The following is a 16,845-nucleotide window of genomic DNA, read 5'->3' as shown; positions in this document are numbered from 1 at the left end:
TGAGAAAGTGTTAGAACACAACAGCGTAGCCCCTTCTTTGTCCTTTTTTTGCACAGCCTGGCTTACCACACAGGCTTTCCAGAGCAACCTTAAAGGTCGCTGGCTGCAGAACGCAGCAACACACACCAGGGTTTGAAAGCTCCTCTCAAGATCTTCTACTGACTCCTTCTCTCAGCAAGTGAATCGACATTTTTTTCTCGTTTCTTTAATCGCACTGTTACCGTTCATTATGTTTACTGCCTGATTTCGGCTTTCCCATGTAAGTCATGTTGGAAAAAAAACAGCTCCAGATAAGATCTAAACATGTCTAGAGATGCTACTGTAAGGGTATTTTTTGGTTAATTTGCATTGAGAAAGCTGAAATCTGAGCCAGGATTTCTGATAAACGCAAATCAGTGCCAGTTGAACCATCCAGAACAGGTTGTGGAGGATTCCAGGGACAGTGTCCCTAAGAAAACATTGGAAACCATTGAATGCGTGTTATATTTTTTTAAAATCGCACACATCTGACCCTGGCTGATCAACACACTCTTTGTTTGGAGTGTTGCCGATTTCCATAAACGTACTCAAATCACCAATAAATGTGTAAATGTCGCTGCTGAAAACCCCGAAGGAACAATCTCGGCCTATGGGACATCCATTAGTGAAGCGGTGAAGTAAGTACCGGTTGAAAACGAGCACAATCTACCATGGTGCACCTTTTAAGATACCAAGACCTATTTATTAATATATCTGCAGGATTATTGACGCAAAATTTTCCACGGGCGTGTTCTAACGTCGAAGTGATTCTTGTGCTGTGGTTTCAAGTTTCAGAACAGCATTGGTTTGCCTTCTTTTCTTTTTTTCTTCTTTTTGTGGTAAAACAGGGAACACGCAAACATAAACTGGAAACATGCATCAGAAACACGTCACGTATTTACGTAGATCATCTACACTATGTGGACAGAAGTCCTGGGATACCTGACGTTTTCAGCCACATGAGGTTCTTTACCAAACTGTTACCCTTAAGATGGAGGCACACAATTTCATACAGTGCCTTTGGATGTGGTAGCATGAAATCTTCCCTTTACATGACCCAAATCTGTTCCTGTGCACAAAGCCAGATCTGCTTTAGATGAGTTGGAAGTGTGTGGAAGATTTATAGAGCTCCAACCCTATTGAACACCTTTGGTATGAATGTGAATGCTGACTGCATCCCAGACTCACCTACATCAACACCTGACTTCACTAACACCCTTGTCTCTGAATGAGCACAAATCTTTACAAAATCCAGTGGAACATCGTCCCAAAAATTATAACAGCAAATGGGAACTGAATACGGAAACGAGCCCATACAAATATTATGGTCAGGTGTTCACAAATCTTTGTCCATGTAATGTACTATAAGTACAAAGTTTTCTTGATATTGAAATGAACGTGGAAAGGAGACATATTGAGCAACCAGAGAACATTTAACGCGAATGCTGCTTAATGAAAAGAAATGGAAACCCTGTGGGAAAAGGACCAGAAAGTGCGAGCGTCTCAGCGCTCAGTGCTCGCTGATATGAAGTGCTCTTACACTATATAAACGATTTACATTTTTCTTATTCATACGACAGCAAATACAGGGGTTAAGGGCCTTGCTCAAGGGTGGCAGTTTTTTGCGTGGCTGGAATTTAAACTTACTACCTTTGGATCCAACATCCAAAAGTTGAAAGCTTCAACCACCGAGTGACCACCTCCCCAAGTTTAATAACGAATAAGATATTAATATATATCACTCATGGAAGGAGTCTTCACTGTCAAAAATCAAATTTAAATCATGAATTGGTATCCAAAGTCTGTAGCGTAGTGCACCAGTGTTCATTTATTCACTGATAGTGCATCAAAAAGCTTTTTGTACGCCGCTCTGGAAAAGGGCGTCTGAGAAATGCCATAAATGCCAATGTGAAGTACGTAGAGCGCTAATTATAACAAGGATAAGAACTTGTTTAAGGAACGTTCTACACCAACAAAAGCAAATATAAATGATATAAAAGGAAGATAAGTTTTGCTCTTGATGAAAGGAATCTCCAGTGTCTAAGAAGAATTTGAGGTTGAGCGTTTCCCTGAAGAAGAGTTTCTTGGGAACAACCGTTTACAGCTGCTATAACATTTCCTGGATGCTGTACATTAGATGTAACTATAAATGGATAAAAAGTAGGACCTTGTTGTTGCTGTATTAAGTGCAATAAAACACTTTGGGCTGCCATACAGCATCTTTCCCTAACACACACTCACCATTAGGCAGTCGTATCGCAGAGTCAGACGGGGCCTCGACTCCTCCCCCACCGTCCTGTAGGTTGCTCGGGCTGTCAATCATGTGATCCTCTAATACCGAGCCGTCTTCTCCGCTGTGGGCCGTCTCGTCTTGGCTTATGGCTTTTCTCTCTGTGTCCTCTTCAGTTTCTTCCTCCAGTTTGATCTTATGCGCTTGAATCGAAACACACGAGGGATCATTAAAATTTTTGCTTCTGATATTCTACAACACACCCACACCCACACCCACACACACACACACACACACACACGGTCCACAGCAATCCACTGTGAACTGATCAGTTACTATGACAGCCAAGCCAGAAAACCTTCAAAGCAACACAGACGTCCTGATTAACCCTAATAAACAGTAACAGGAACCCGATCTCATCAGCAGAGCTCGGATTTCGCCCGATTTCATGTGGTTAAAATCGCAAACGCGAGGTGTGTGTCCCGTGACCATCATCTTACACTAACAATATAACTTTATCGCTCGACATCCAAAATACCCAAGACATTAATTCGAAATTCACGACGAACTTGGATAATGAGAGACGCTCCTGGATCGACATCCTGTTGTTGTTTTTGGAGCAACATTCCATTTAACCAATCATTTCATCCTACACCTACGCCTCCTATTTAGAGTCCAACTGGAACTTCACTAAAGTTCCTGTTCGGGCTCCAGTTAATAAAGCTATTGCGTAACTTAGACAGCAAAAAGTTCTTAATTAAATAAAAAAAATAAAAAAATAAACAAACAAACAAACAAACAAACAAATATGAATGCAAACATTATATATATATTTGTATTTATTTTAAAAATCCTATCTATCTATCTATCTATCTATCTATCTATCTATCTATCTATCTATCTATCTATCTATCTATCTATCTATCTATCTATCTATCTATCTATCTATCTATCTATCTATCTATCTATTCTATCTATCTTTTTTCTATCTATTTTTTTTTCACAGAATTTATTCAGTACTTTGTAGAAATCAAAAGTTTTATCCCAATCATACATTTTCAACAAAACCATTATATTTATATATAAAAATATATATATAACACATCAAAAAATAGAACATATTTACAATATATAATTACAAAAATATATATTTAAAAAAAAATATATAAATACATTTTTTTTTTCATAAACTAAATAACTAAAATAATATTTCATGGATTTATTTATTAATTTGTTTGTAATTATTTAATTTCTAGAAGCATGATGCATGAATTTAATTAGTTTTTTTTTTAAAGCAAAATGTATACATTTTAATGTATAAAAAAGTATAAAGTTTTTGATAAATTTGTATTTCTTACAAAAATATATATCTATTTGATTACTTACTTTCCCACATTCTAACTAATTTATTTATTTGTTTATTTAATTGTATGTTTCTTGATTCAGTTTCCTTGTTACTTATTTAAATACTTTTTTGTAGGTTTGTCTATCTATCTATCTATCTATCTATCTATCTATCTATCTATCTATCTATCTATCTATCTATCTATCTATCTATCTATCTATCTATCTATCTATCTATCTATCTATCTATCTATCTAATCGTATTTAGACCTTAGCTCCACAACATTAGCTTTTTTTTTTTTTATCCGCAAAATGGATAAAAAGTGTTACGTCATTCATCAGTACATTTGTAGTTGTAATTGTTAACAAATTGTTCCTGTGTGCTTTTTATCTTAATTAAAAAGTAATAATATGAAAGTAGGCTTGTTTTTGTTTTCTGATCCGGGCAATCATGTCGCACCCAGTATGCACTCATTAACACACACACACACACACACACACACACACACACACACACACACACACACACACACACACACACACACACACTCTTATAATACCCGATACTTATGTAATGGATGAGATTTAAACATGCAACTTTCAAACTGAAGGTTGTACAGGAGGGGTGTCTGCAGCGCCGCCCTGCTGTCTGATCTAAGAAACTCCATACTCATTTAGAGAACCATAAACGTCACTCTCTCTCTCTCTCTCTCTCTCTCTCTCTCTCTCTCTCTCTCTCTCTCTCTTTCTCTCACACACACACACACACACACACACACACACACACACACACACACACACACACACACACACACACACACACACACACAAGGCCAAAAATAGACAGTCTAAGACACAAATGAGACATATAAGAAAAAAAAAAACAGACGCAAATGAGCAAGCACCCGGCCTGCAAGTTTTCCGTCTCGACCACACAGGAAGAAAAAGCAACACCTCTCGGCGTTCCTCCACAACGCATCAGGTGGAAAAACGTCCCGGCTCGCTGTTTCAGCACGCCATCCAGCCTGACCTGTTCTGTAATATCAGCTCTTTCTGTGTTAATCTCTATACAGGAGCGGCTTTGAGTCACCGGAGTGAAAGATCAGAGGAAGACTCGATCAGGCGCTTCCCTCCTACCCATAATCCAGTTCTGCAGGATAAGGAGCGAAAGACATTTAAAAAAAATGATAATAAAAGAACACAGACGTTTAGCTAGTAATAGGGGTTAGGAGAGTTTTTTTTCTGTCCTGATTCAGTCCTTTAGGTAGATCGAGGCAAGTCTGAAATCAAGCACACACCTCAAATTCACAAAAAAAAGGGAAAATCCTAAATATTACAGCAGAACACACCTTTGTCTTAAGCAGGAGTGCCTGATCGCAGCACGCCCTTAAGCACAGCCGCATGAAATATTTGATTTTGCCTGCTGGCATTTCCAAAGAAGTCTGAGGACGGTGACAGTGAATGTTGCGCAACGCCTGAGCTCGTTTGCTTTCAAAGAAACACCCAGGAACGATGCGTGCAGGAGCGTTTCACATGCCACGCTGCTGCACCTTGCATCAACAGGTTGTTCAATCGACTCTTCCTCAAACCAAAAATCCGATTCCCTTGAACACGACTCGCAATTCGGAGAAGGCTCTCGCAACTCGACCGCATGCAACAATGAAAAAGAAAAACAAAAAAAAAAGCACTTCTGTAGAAGGTTTAGGAGCGCCCTTTCCTCAATACGGGCTTTCGTGGGGAGAAAATACCCAAAAACGCTACACAGAAAAGAACAAACGTTGCAGTCATTTCTTTTGTTTTGGTTATAAAAATGCAAAAATAAATAGATACAACTTTATTTTCATTGCATATTGCAAGTGTTTAAATTTAGTTCAGCATCAGCATATAAAATTAGATAGATAGATAGCTAGATAGATAGCTAGCTAGCTAGATAGATAGATAGATAGATAGATAGATAGATAGATAGATAGATAGATAGATAGATAGATAGATAGATAGATAGATAGATAGATAGATAGATAGATAGATAGATAGATAGATAGATAGATGTTAGTCAATATATAGTATAGCAGAAATACAACATTTGTGCCAAGTCTTAAATCAGCACCAAAATCCGCCATGATGCGAACATCCGGCAATTAAAACCGTCCGTGTGGAAACATGGCAAAAGTTCAGTTTCAGCGCATGTTGATTAGAGTATTAAAACCTTAAAAAGTATAAATTTCAAATACATTTAGATTTTTATATATATATATATACATACACACACAGGTAGTTCCTGATATACAGTAGAGATGCTTTACAAAGACACCACTAGCCTACCCAGGAGTCTTAAATAATGGTGATCCGTATAGAGTAGTATACTGCAATTCGTTAATCATTTAACAAATTACAGTACATCATTTAGCAAAACAGAGCAATTTACAATACCGTACTGTATAAACTTTACAGTATATACAGTATGTTTGTGGCAGCCAGTTTGCGAGATGAAATTTAAAATAATTGTCCTATTTTGTCGTATCCAGTGGTGGACAAAGTACACAAAGCATGTAGTTGAGTAAAAGTAGAGATAAACTCAGTAAAATGTGACTCTTTATACTTTCACTTGAGTAAAAGTACAAAGGTTTTTGCCTTCAAATGTACTGAAGTATGATTTATTTATAAAAATGTTCCTTTTATCATTTTTATCACAAGACTCTTTACTTAATCACCTCAGTTTATCTTTACCTCAGAAAAGACTCGAATGTGACTCTCAGCACACTGATCTATTAATAAAATAATATTAATGACTCAAACACTGATTGATTTTTATTACAATGATCATGAACCCAAAACCTTCTTTTCAACGACTTTAAAAAAATGGTGTAAATGAGGTCACGTGTGTTGTTGTGAGTTCGAGTCTGGAGTTTCTTTATCATTTATTCCTCTGTAAATGTTCTGCTTGCTGTTGAACTGATGCTGAACTTTATGTTTGTGATAAATAGATGCCACCAACCGTCAGTGGTGGTTTTAGCTTGAATGACGCCCTGAGTGAACCACACCATGACCCAACATCTCCCCCATTGATTAGTTTCAGCTTTAAAAAGCTCCTCTCTGCTTCAGCTTCAGTCACTGGATGAGTAAAACATATTCTCAGAGCAGTTCACAAATTTGGATTAATGTCTGAGAGCATTAGAATAATTTTCACTCTAAATGCATTTATCACACAATTCAACACCCCTTGTCTAATTATAGCCATAAGATACATACAACATCTATATCCTTATAATATATGTCTTTAAATAAATTTTTTTAGCTGCACTGGAGATTCTCCTTACTGAACTCCTTACCTACAGGACCTTTTCAGTACGATCACAGAAAACCATTATGACATCACCTTAATTAAGGGGAACCAAATCTATAAGTGCTGTTTAACTACAATCCAACTACAGGAGTTTGTCTGCAATTGTTTTGTTGCTACACACCTTATGATGAACGAGATACTGTAAATAATAATGTTATGCAGCTAAAAGAAATATTGTTGCTCTACATGTAAAAGCATAGCAGGCAACACTGCATAACCTGTGATATACAGATTTTAGCCAATTTCATTAAATCCATTTGCCTACAATATCCTCATAACGAGTGATAGAGCTGCATATACACCTGCGTCTTTTACACGTTTCCTTCTACTTCTTTCCTCATTTTTTTCTGAATTAAGCTCCTGAGGGTTTTGACCTTTTTTGGCATCCATAATTTTAATTTGGATGAACTTCTCCGGGGGGTGGGTGCAAACTAGGTCTCTGAAAAGCTCGACCCTGATTGGTTGCTTGCTGCGTGTTTGATCCGTTTATGTGTTGAGCAAAAAGTGAGATATTTGATTTTAAAATGTAGTGAAGTTCAAGTTTTCCCAAACAGAAATACTTCAGTAAAGTACAGATATGAGAAAAAGCTACCTAATTACAGTAACGAATTACATTTACTTCATTTCTGTTCACCACTGGAAACATTTTATTTTTATATTTTGTATATATATATATATTTTTTATTTGTAACTTGGGGACCATCTGTATATGAAGTCTATAGGCACCCCATAATGATAAAGTTGAAACAGAATTCTAGAAATGTCTACCAATTTTTAACAATTAAAAATGAGAAAAAAACACTGAAATTTTACATGGACACAAGAATTATTTTCTCGGTACTTAGTTCATGCATCCTCTGCAGCAATTACAACCTTTGGGCCTTTTCGGGTATGTTGAAATAAGCTTTTCACACCTTAATTGGGGGATTTTCTACCATTCTTCATGGCAACGTGTATATATATATATATATATATATATATATATATATATATATATATATATATATATATATATATATATATATATATATATATATATATGTATACCGACGGAATACGCTATGAATTTATACTGGTACAAAGTTATGATTATACAGAAGTTCTCCAGCCTGGACAGAGTGGAGCAGAACTGTGATGATTGCATTCAGTAAAGCATTACTGAAACATCAGAGTCAGTATCCTAACTCTGTTGTGGAAAGTTAAAATAAAAAAAAGGCCATGAAACTGCTGGTTCTGGTGTCAATGTTCCTGTATGTTCTTCATGAGGAAGGATTTAGAACAGTTGTGACTGAGATGTTGAGTCCCTGATGATGATGTGTGCTCTGAGCAGATATTTACTGTGGTGAAGATGCTTAGTGGCAGGTAGTTGGGTGCCAATGGTGCATTGAGTGGTTTTAATCACCAAGTGATGAAATTAAAATGAAAATGGCTTTATCAAACAAAATCTTCATACACTCGATGCAGAACAGCCCCACCCTCACCTTACCATCTTGCCACACTTCAGAGTGTGCAGAATTATATATGCCGGAGTGGACATTCTTCTCAAGAATTGACTTCCTAATTTGGATTGGATGTTAGATTGGAAAATCATATTTAGTATTGTGAGATTTTGATTAAATGCATAGAGAAAATAAATTTCATTCAAATAGTTTTTGTGTGTAAAAATAATAGACGCGTTCTTTTCCTACTTTCAACAACCAAATCAATAAAGGAATAAAGACAAAAACATTATGATCCATAATGCGAATAAATAAAAAAATGTAATAATCAGTGGACGTAATACAGACAGACCTGAGAAGCGAAGCCGATTTATCTTCAGGGACAGTCGAGTCAGGTGATCAGTGTGACACGCCCTGAAAATCTCATTTCTATTTGCTTTTTTTAAATATTTTTCACACCTCTATAACAAGTCATCAGCTGTTCGCGAGAAGTCCGAACATAGCGGATTATCGACTCTTTCGAATCCAAAAAAGTTGTTTGTTTTTTTTTGAAGAAAAATGAAACGCGTTCTAATCAGAGCACAAAATGATACGAAATAAAACACGGCTTAATCATTCGGTATTTCTGTTTGGCTGAAACATAACATAAAAAAGCCGGTGGAGCATTACGTACTACACAACACACACACACACACACACACACACACACACACACACACACACACACACACACACACACACAAAAATTCACAAGTGCAGCTGCTTATCAGTGTAAGAGTGTCAGAGAGTCTGTGTGTGTGTGTGTGTGTGTGTGTGTGTGTGTGTGTGTGTGTGTGTGTGTGTGTGTGTGTGTGTGTGTGTGTGTGTGTGTGTGTCAGAGACCCTGTGCTCTAAAGTAATTATCATCTATAATAGTTTTATTGTCTTAATATTGATATGGTAGATATTTAGTTTTAGTGTCCTCTAAAGAAGAGAAGAGAAGAGAAGAGAAGAGAAGAGAAGAGAAGAGAAGAGAAGAGAAGAGAAATAAACTGAAGAGAAGAAAAGAGAAATAAACTGAAGAGAAGAGAAATAAACTGAAGAGAAGAAGATAAGAGAAAATACAGAAAAAGCAAAGAAAAGAAGAAAAGAGAAGAAAGTAAAGAAAAAAGAAGAAAAGAGAAGAAAGAAAAAAGTAAAAAAAGGAAAGAAAACTAAGATTATAGAATCGCCGTGACGGTATATTTAAAAGAGAGTTGTGATGTCATAATTCACACACCGAAATCTAAAAATTAATAAATAAATACGCATAAATCAGTATATTATCATTTTAACGCATATATTATATATATCTGGGGAAGTGGTGGCTCCAGCGGTTAAGGCGCTGGGTTGGCGATCGGAAGGTCTGGGGTTCAAGCCCCTGTATCGCCAAGCTGCCACTCTTGGGCCCTTGAGCAAGGCCCTTAACCCTCTATGCTCCGGGGGTCCCTTACGAGGGAAATATCAAGGTCCGTGACGTCGGAGTGGCGTGGGGCCGCCTTCCCGTGGGCTCACCACCTGCAGGAGGGACCGTAAGGGACAGTGCTGTGAGGATTGGGCAGCAGTAGAAGGCGGGGGCCTGCTTAGACTGCTGCCCCCGCGACCCGAATTACAGATAAGCGGGAGAAAATGAATGATGAAAAGGATGAATGAATTATATATATCTGACCTGTAGACAGGGTTTTTATTTAGTTGGTTTCCATTTGATTCAATTCATTCATTTGTTTGTATCTTTCAGATGCTAATTTTCCATCACTAATAAAAAAAAAAGAATCTTCCTGGATAAAGCGTACGTACATTCGACTCCAGCAGCGCTCGTGTCCCGAACGCCCCTTTACAGCATGAACGTTTCTGATCCAAAGCCTAAAACCCAAAAACTAAACTAAATCTGATTCAATAATAAAGACATTACCTTCAACTCCATAAAACACACTACATCCCAAAAGTATTGGGACACCCGACTTCCAGACACTTCGCCAAACTGTTACCACAAAGTTGGAGGCACACAATTGCACAATTGAACAACTAGGAGACCCAAACCTGTTCCACAAATCCAGCTCCATGAAGATGTGCTTTACATGGAGGAAAGAGAGGAAGATCTCCTGCTATACTGATCACCTTTGGGACGAATGTGAACGCTGACTGCATCCCAGACCACACCTGCCTTGTCTCTTATCTCTGAATGAGGCGCCACAAAATCTAGTGGAACATCTTCCCAGAAGAGTGGAGATTATTGCAAGAGTGAATGGGAAATCAAAGCGGAATGGAACGTTCGAAAAGAAGCACGTGCCAAACTTATGATTAGGTGTCCACAAACTTTTGAGCGCATAGTGTTATCATTTGAATGGAATTGCACCACCGAGTGTTATAATGATGTGTAATAATGATTTATAACCACTGAATGGCCATTGGATTCGAAACTAAATGGTCTTAGAGCTCCAGATATAAATCGATAGAAATATATCGATAAAATGTTCCGTTTGAGAGAGTTTTCAGACGTGGTCGTGATGATGGAGACATCACTCTGACTTCTGTCTGTAGTGAAGCGTAAATAAAAGCGAGACGCAGAAACACGGGGCGGCTGCAGCTGGGTGAACTTGAAACGGTTGCCTGGACAACGACGTACCGAATCCTTCAGCCTCCTCTTCCTCTAGCGATCAAAGAGGCCAAATGGAGTGAGAGAGACAGACAGTTCGCCCACACTCAGCCGTCTCTGCCTCACACACACACACACACACGCGATCTAGCACAGCACTTTGTGTTCGAGCATCTGTGCGTTTATCTCAGGGGTTTCAAAGGAGCGAGGTGGTAATTCTCAATCCTCATCGCACGCAAAGTGTTATAGCGCTTCACAAGGAGGCCAGATCTATAACCTACATCACTGCGTTTCGTAAAAAGCGCTTCGTACCGAATCATTATTATGCATTATGAGCGTTATAGCAGCAGGAAACTGAGCGACACTTTGTGTACAGTCCTGCATTATGGTGCTGGTTTGTTCAAAATGTATTCATGAAAAAATAAAAAATAATAAATCATTTAAGATATGAGATACAATGCAAGGTATTTTTTTTTAAGTGATAATGTTTACACAATATGTGTCTAAAATAACAATTGTTTTAAATGAATAAATATTAAACTATTAGTAAAACATTAATTAATGAATATTATATTTATAATTTATTAGAATGCATTTGTTTATATTTAACCTATAATATCTGTAAAAAACTTATGATAGACAATTTGTAACACATTATTACAGCACCAGTACTTAGAGACACATACTGTACAGTACTACATTATAAATATAAAACATTTATACATTTAATATAATACAATTTATTCAGAATTTCTAGGAAATACCTAGAAAATGGATATAAATTATAACTTTGGAGTAAAATATATATATAGTATATATACTATATATACAGTATATATATATATATATATATATATATATATATATATATATATATATATATATATATATATATATATATATATATATATACTGTATATATAGCCTAATGGTTTGGGGTTGTTTTTGAAGTTCTCTGGGATGAACTGGATCGTGAGGAAAGTGAAGAACACAGGTTCTCTACGGCAAAGTGAACATTTGAAAAAAAAACTGTCCGGATGACGAGAGTGTGTGAAGCTGTTATTGATGCTAAGGAAGGATTTCTCACTGAAAATAAAGTGGAACATCTGGAGTTTTATATATTCGTTTGGTCAAAGTCAATCTTTATACCATTACATTATGAGTTTGTTGCATAGTTTGTTGCATAAAACATGTAACATATATATATATATATATATATATATATATACATACACATACTGTATATAGTTTTTCCTACTCAACCAAAGGAATGAACCCCTTTATAAAGGTTTTAAAAGGTTAAATGCAGGGTGGGGTAAAAGTGGTCCAGTGCACCATTATGACTTAACATTCCAGTGTTTAATGACGTAATGACACAGGCTATAATCGCATGTTTCAAGGGTCAGGGTTAAGGGACATTTGGAGCTGAAGGGCATGGTGTGATTATTAAGCTGCATTTCCTGTTTCTCCACTGGGCTCAAAATCCTATCGTTAATCAAATGCTCCATCACGTAGTTCTGCACGGGTCGTGGTTTATTAATTACAGCTACTGTATATTCATGGGGAAGAAATGAAGGGACACATTTATTATAATGTTATAAACAAAATAATCATTCTGCCCTTTCATTTGCGAGTGTTTAATTCAGTCAGTGTTCACATTCATACCAAAGGTGTTCGATAGGGTTGGAGCTTCATAGCAGGAGATCTTTCTTGATCTTTCTTTTCTTAGGCTTGATGCATAGGGGCATTGTCATGCTGGAACTAGTTCAAATGAAGGGAAGATTTTAGGCTTCTGCATCCACAGACATTGTATACAATCGTGTGGCAACTTTGGGGTTACAATTGGGTGGAAGAACCACATATGGCTGGAAGATATGTGTATCAGGTGTCCCAATACTCCATATAGTGTATAATCATGTTAATCCTTGTCCTAACACTCTTTCCATTATCTGTTGCTTATATAATAAAAATAAATAAAAAAAGACAATGTATTCATATTGGAGACTCCTGCTAGAAACATGTGATAAAAAATCAGCAGTCGAGACTCCGTTCTATTGTGTCGCATTATTGAGTCCAATGCACGCCACATGATAAGTCGGTGTAGCTGCAAGAGATCCAAGATGCTGAAGCAACTTCTCTTTGCTCAATATAAATGAGAAATTTCTCAACCCCTCCCTGTGCAACACCAGTTGTGTATCTGAGAACAGCTTCGACACAGGATTGTGGTCTCGGTGTGTTTTGTGTATGTGTATGTTTATGTGTATGGGTGTCAATGTCAATTACTCCGATCTGACAGCTTCCCTTTTCTCGGTACACCAGCTCACGATGACGAGCCCCAAAAAACACGGCTCGGCTCTCACACTCTCAGGGTTTTGAGGAACACAGATGCCGGGTCCATCAGATGAAAGATAAGATGTGCACTATTTTGAGTGGTTGTTTTTTCTTTTTTATATATTTAAACCTTGGTAAGATAAAGTTTCTTCCTCTGTCCATTGCACACTGGTGTTTGCTCAGTTCTCCTTTTTTTGTGCCACTTTGGCAATGCAGTTTAACAGTCAGGTCCTGGAGGAAGATTTATGTATGGAGCATGCATGTATGATTTTTAAATGAATCAGACACCCAAAAGATTTAAATTGAACCTGGAATACGCACTTGCGCATGCGCTACGACGTCTGGTTTCACAAGTGAACCAGTGTACAGCTGCACAACCTTCCTATGCTCCCCACTCCAATCAATTGCTACATTCCTTTAGAAGGCTTCCTGCTGAAAATACTGAAGCTCAGCTACAAAGCCAAAAACAATTCCCTACCACAGCTTGACTGATCCCACCGTCTCTCAGGGTGCAAAGAAGACCTGCTTCAAGACTCTTCAAGACTGCTCCAGCACCAAAGTGGTGGTGGTGGTGGTGGTAGGATGGACTCTAGCAATCTATGAATCATATCTAAAAAATCTAGCTGTTCCAGCAGTACCTACTCTCCATACTAAACACAATCAGAATATCTTTATTGATTAAGACGTTCTGCCAAGAGCGTCTACCAAACACCGTACAAGCTAATGTTGAAAGTTACATATATAACCTGATCGAATTCATGTCCAGTTTCGCCTTTAAGAATCAAGTCTGTAGATACTGCATTCGAGTAATACCAACTTAAACCAACATCTGACCCCAAAGCATCTGATCCTCAATTCTGATTGGTCATAATACGTAGCATCATCAACAACTCATTCACTGTACAATGGAACAGTAATGAATGGACATTTGGGCTCCTTTTGAGTCTGGGTCCTCTCAAGTTTTCTTCCTAATAAAGTCTGAGAGAGTTTTTCCTGGTCACTACGGCCTCAATCATTACTTATAAACTTACAATTCTAAGAAACAAACTTAAAGGCACTCAACTTATACATTCTTTTCTAAAACATTTATACACACTGCATCTCTGTAAAGCTGTTTTGAGACAATGTCCATTGTTACAAATAAAAATGAAACAATTTGAATTGAATTCGCACTCACTGGCAAGACAGGCATTTCTCTCTAGGGAAATAATAAAACAAAATGGGAAAAAATGTAGTCTTTTTACCGTTGGAGGGAAAAGCAAGTAGTCCTTTAATATGATCATTTTAGACGAGACAAGAACAACAGCAACATTAGACACATTACTTCCCACCTGGTTTTAGCATGACGTCAATAGTATCTATCTATCCATCTATCCATATTTATTTATTTAATTATTTATGAAATCTTAGTAAACCCTGACACACAAACAAAACTGATACTATCACCAGCTCATCTGTTTTGAACATATCCACACGTTAAACTTATATTTCTCTTCATTGTCTCAAATCTTGAAATGTTCTGCTTCAATAAATGTACTGGTTCGAACCCACCAGTTTAAATCAGTTTAAAGAGGATTTCAAAAATTTTTTCAAATGTATCTGGCAACCGAATAAGCGTAAAAGTAGCATAAAAATATATATTATATCAGTCAGAATATTTCTTATTATGATATTTTTGTTTTATATATTAACATTTTATATAGATCGATAGTACAGATTTACTGTACTCTAAAAATAACAACATACAGCCATTATTGTCTAAATAACTGCCAACAAAAGTTAGTGAACATGTCAAAACCCTGTCTAAAGTGTCAATATTTTGTGTGAGCACACTGTTATTCAGCACTGCCTAAATTCTCCTGGGCATGGAATTCACCAGAGCTGCACAGGTTGTTTCTGGGATCCTCTTCCACTCCTCCATAATGACATCACAAAGCTGCTGGATGTTAGACACATGGCGCTTCTCCACCGTTTGCTTAAGGATGCGCCACAGGTTCTCAATAGGGTTCAGGTCTGGAGACAAACTTGGCCACTTATTCACCTTCACTTTCCGCTTGTTTGAGGTCGTTATTATGTTGCTTGGTGGTGGTAGCATCATGGTCTGGGGCTGCATGAGTGCTGCTCCCCAGTACCTGCAGCACTTATGCAGCCCCAGACCATGATGCTACCACCACCATGCTTGACTAGGAAAGACTAAAGTTTTTTGGTTCTCCTCACCAGGGTGTCGCCACACATGCTGGACATTATCTAAACCAAACAAGTTAATCTTAGTCTCGTCAGACCACAGGACATGGTTCCAGTGATCCATGCTCTTGGACAGGTTGTTCTTCAGCAAACTGTTTGCAAACTTTCTTGAGAGCAGCTTCAGAAGAGGCTCTTTATGGGATGACGACCTGCAAACCGACTTGTTGCAGTGTGCGGCGTACGCTCTGTGAAGCAGCTTCTGCACCTGACGCGCAGCACGAGGACCCTTGCGAGGCCTGTTTCTGATGGGAACCCGTCTTATAAAACCTCTGTATGACCCTGACCACTGTACTGTAACTCAGTTTCAGGGTGTTCCTGATCTTCTTACAGCCTCAGCATCTTTGTGGACAGCAACAATTCAAATCCTCAAAATCCTCAGACAGTCTTAACCATGAGGATCCATGTTGAACATCCAGTGGTCAGTATGAGAGATTTGGACTCAAAGCACCAAATTTTTAACAGGATTAATAGGACGGTTACATGACGTACAGCTGTTGTCCCTTAGGGTGTACTCACTTTTGTTGCCAGTTATTTGAACAATAATGGCTGTTATTTGAGGACAGTAAATCTGTACTGCTACACAAACTGCACATTGATATAGTATTGTCCCTTGAGAAGAAATACATAGAACTGTGAGGGGTGTACTCACTTTTGTGAGATACTGTATACACATACATATGCTATGCATGTACATTACAAAAGCACTAAAACGTTTTTATAATTGCGATTTGGGGAATAATGAGGTTCCTCTTGCATTAATTACCATGAGAGAAATTTGTGCGGGGCCTTTTTATTGTCCTTAGGCCAATTAGAGCAGAGCAGAGCAGAGCGGAGTGGACATGAAGAGCAGTGTGATAAGTAATTAATAAGGGAAGAAAGAAAAAAAATATAAAGCGTGTGTGTGCATGCCGAATGAATGTGTGTGTTCCGTGGAACAGTGTACTGGGAGTGTCAGTGGGTGGAGACTCACCGGCAGGAGATGTGGGACTTTGGGAATGTTGCCCGTTGTGTGTGTGGAGAGACAGGTCCACCTGCATTTTGCTGCCCTCCTTCCTGGGAGAGCACTCGCCGTTACCTTAGAGACACACAGACACACAGACACACACACACACACACACACACACACAGAAAGATAAGTATAGTGAGGACCTTGTCTTGCTCGGCAAAACCGAATGACGGCTTTGTAGATGGTCGCACATATGTGTCCGTACAACTTGCTTGCGTGTGCACACACACACACACACACACACACACACACACACACACACACACACACACACAC

At 38.0% G+C, this 16,845-nt stretch overlaps 1 protein-coding gene and 1 long non-coding RNA gene across 9 annotated transcripts in view; one reads left to right on the top strand and one right to left on the bottom strand.

The window, feature by feature from the left end:
- LOC310723396 overlaps positions 1–16,845 on the top strand; it is a 388,685-nt gene that overhangs the window by 25,911 nt on the left and 345,929 nt on the right. The gene's annotated exons all lie outside the window — the stretch shown is intronic.
- The window catches only part of ikzf2 (IKAROS family zinc finger 2), a 60,020-nt gene that overhangs the window by 22,489 nt on the left and 20,686 nt on the right, over positions 1–16,845 (bottom strand). For 7 of the 8 annotated variants that reach the window (XM_083536288.1, XM_083536289.1, XM_083536287.1 and 4 more), the window contains 2 exons: positions 16,534–16,638; positions 2,260–2,451 (listed from right to left, as the gene is read on the bottom strand). In XM_083536288.1, coding sequence (XP_083392414.1) covers positions 2,260–2,451; positions 16,534–16,638 — 297 coding nt within the window. The remainder of the gene's footprint in view (positions 1–2,259; positions 2,452–16,533; positions 16,639–16,845) is intronic. The other variant, XM_083536294.1, reaches the window with a different exon arrangement.

The sequence above is a fragment of the Silurus aristotelis genome (assembly GCF_946808225.1).
Source record: "Silurus aristotelis genome assembly, chromosome: 3".
NCBI lineage: Eukaryota > Metazoa > Chordata > Actinopteri > Siluriformes > Siluridae > Silurus > Silurus aristotelis.
This window is presented reverse-complemented; position numbering and strand designations above follow the sequence as displayed.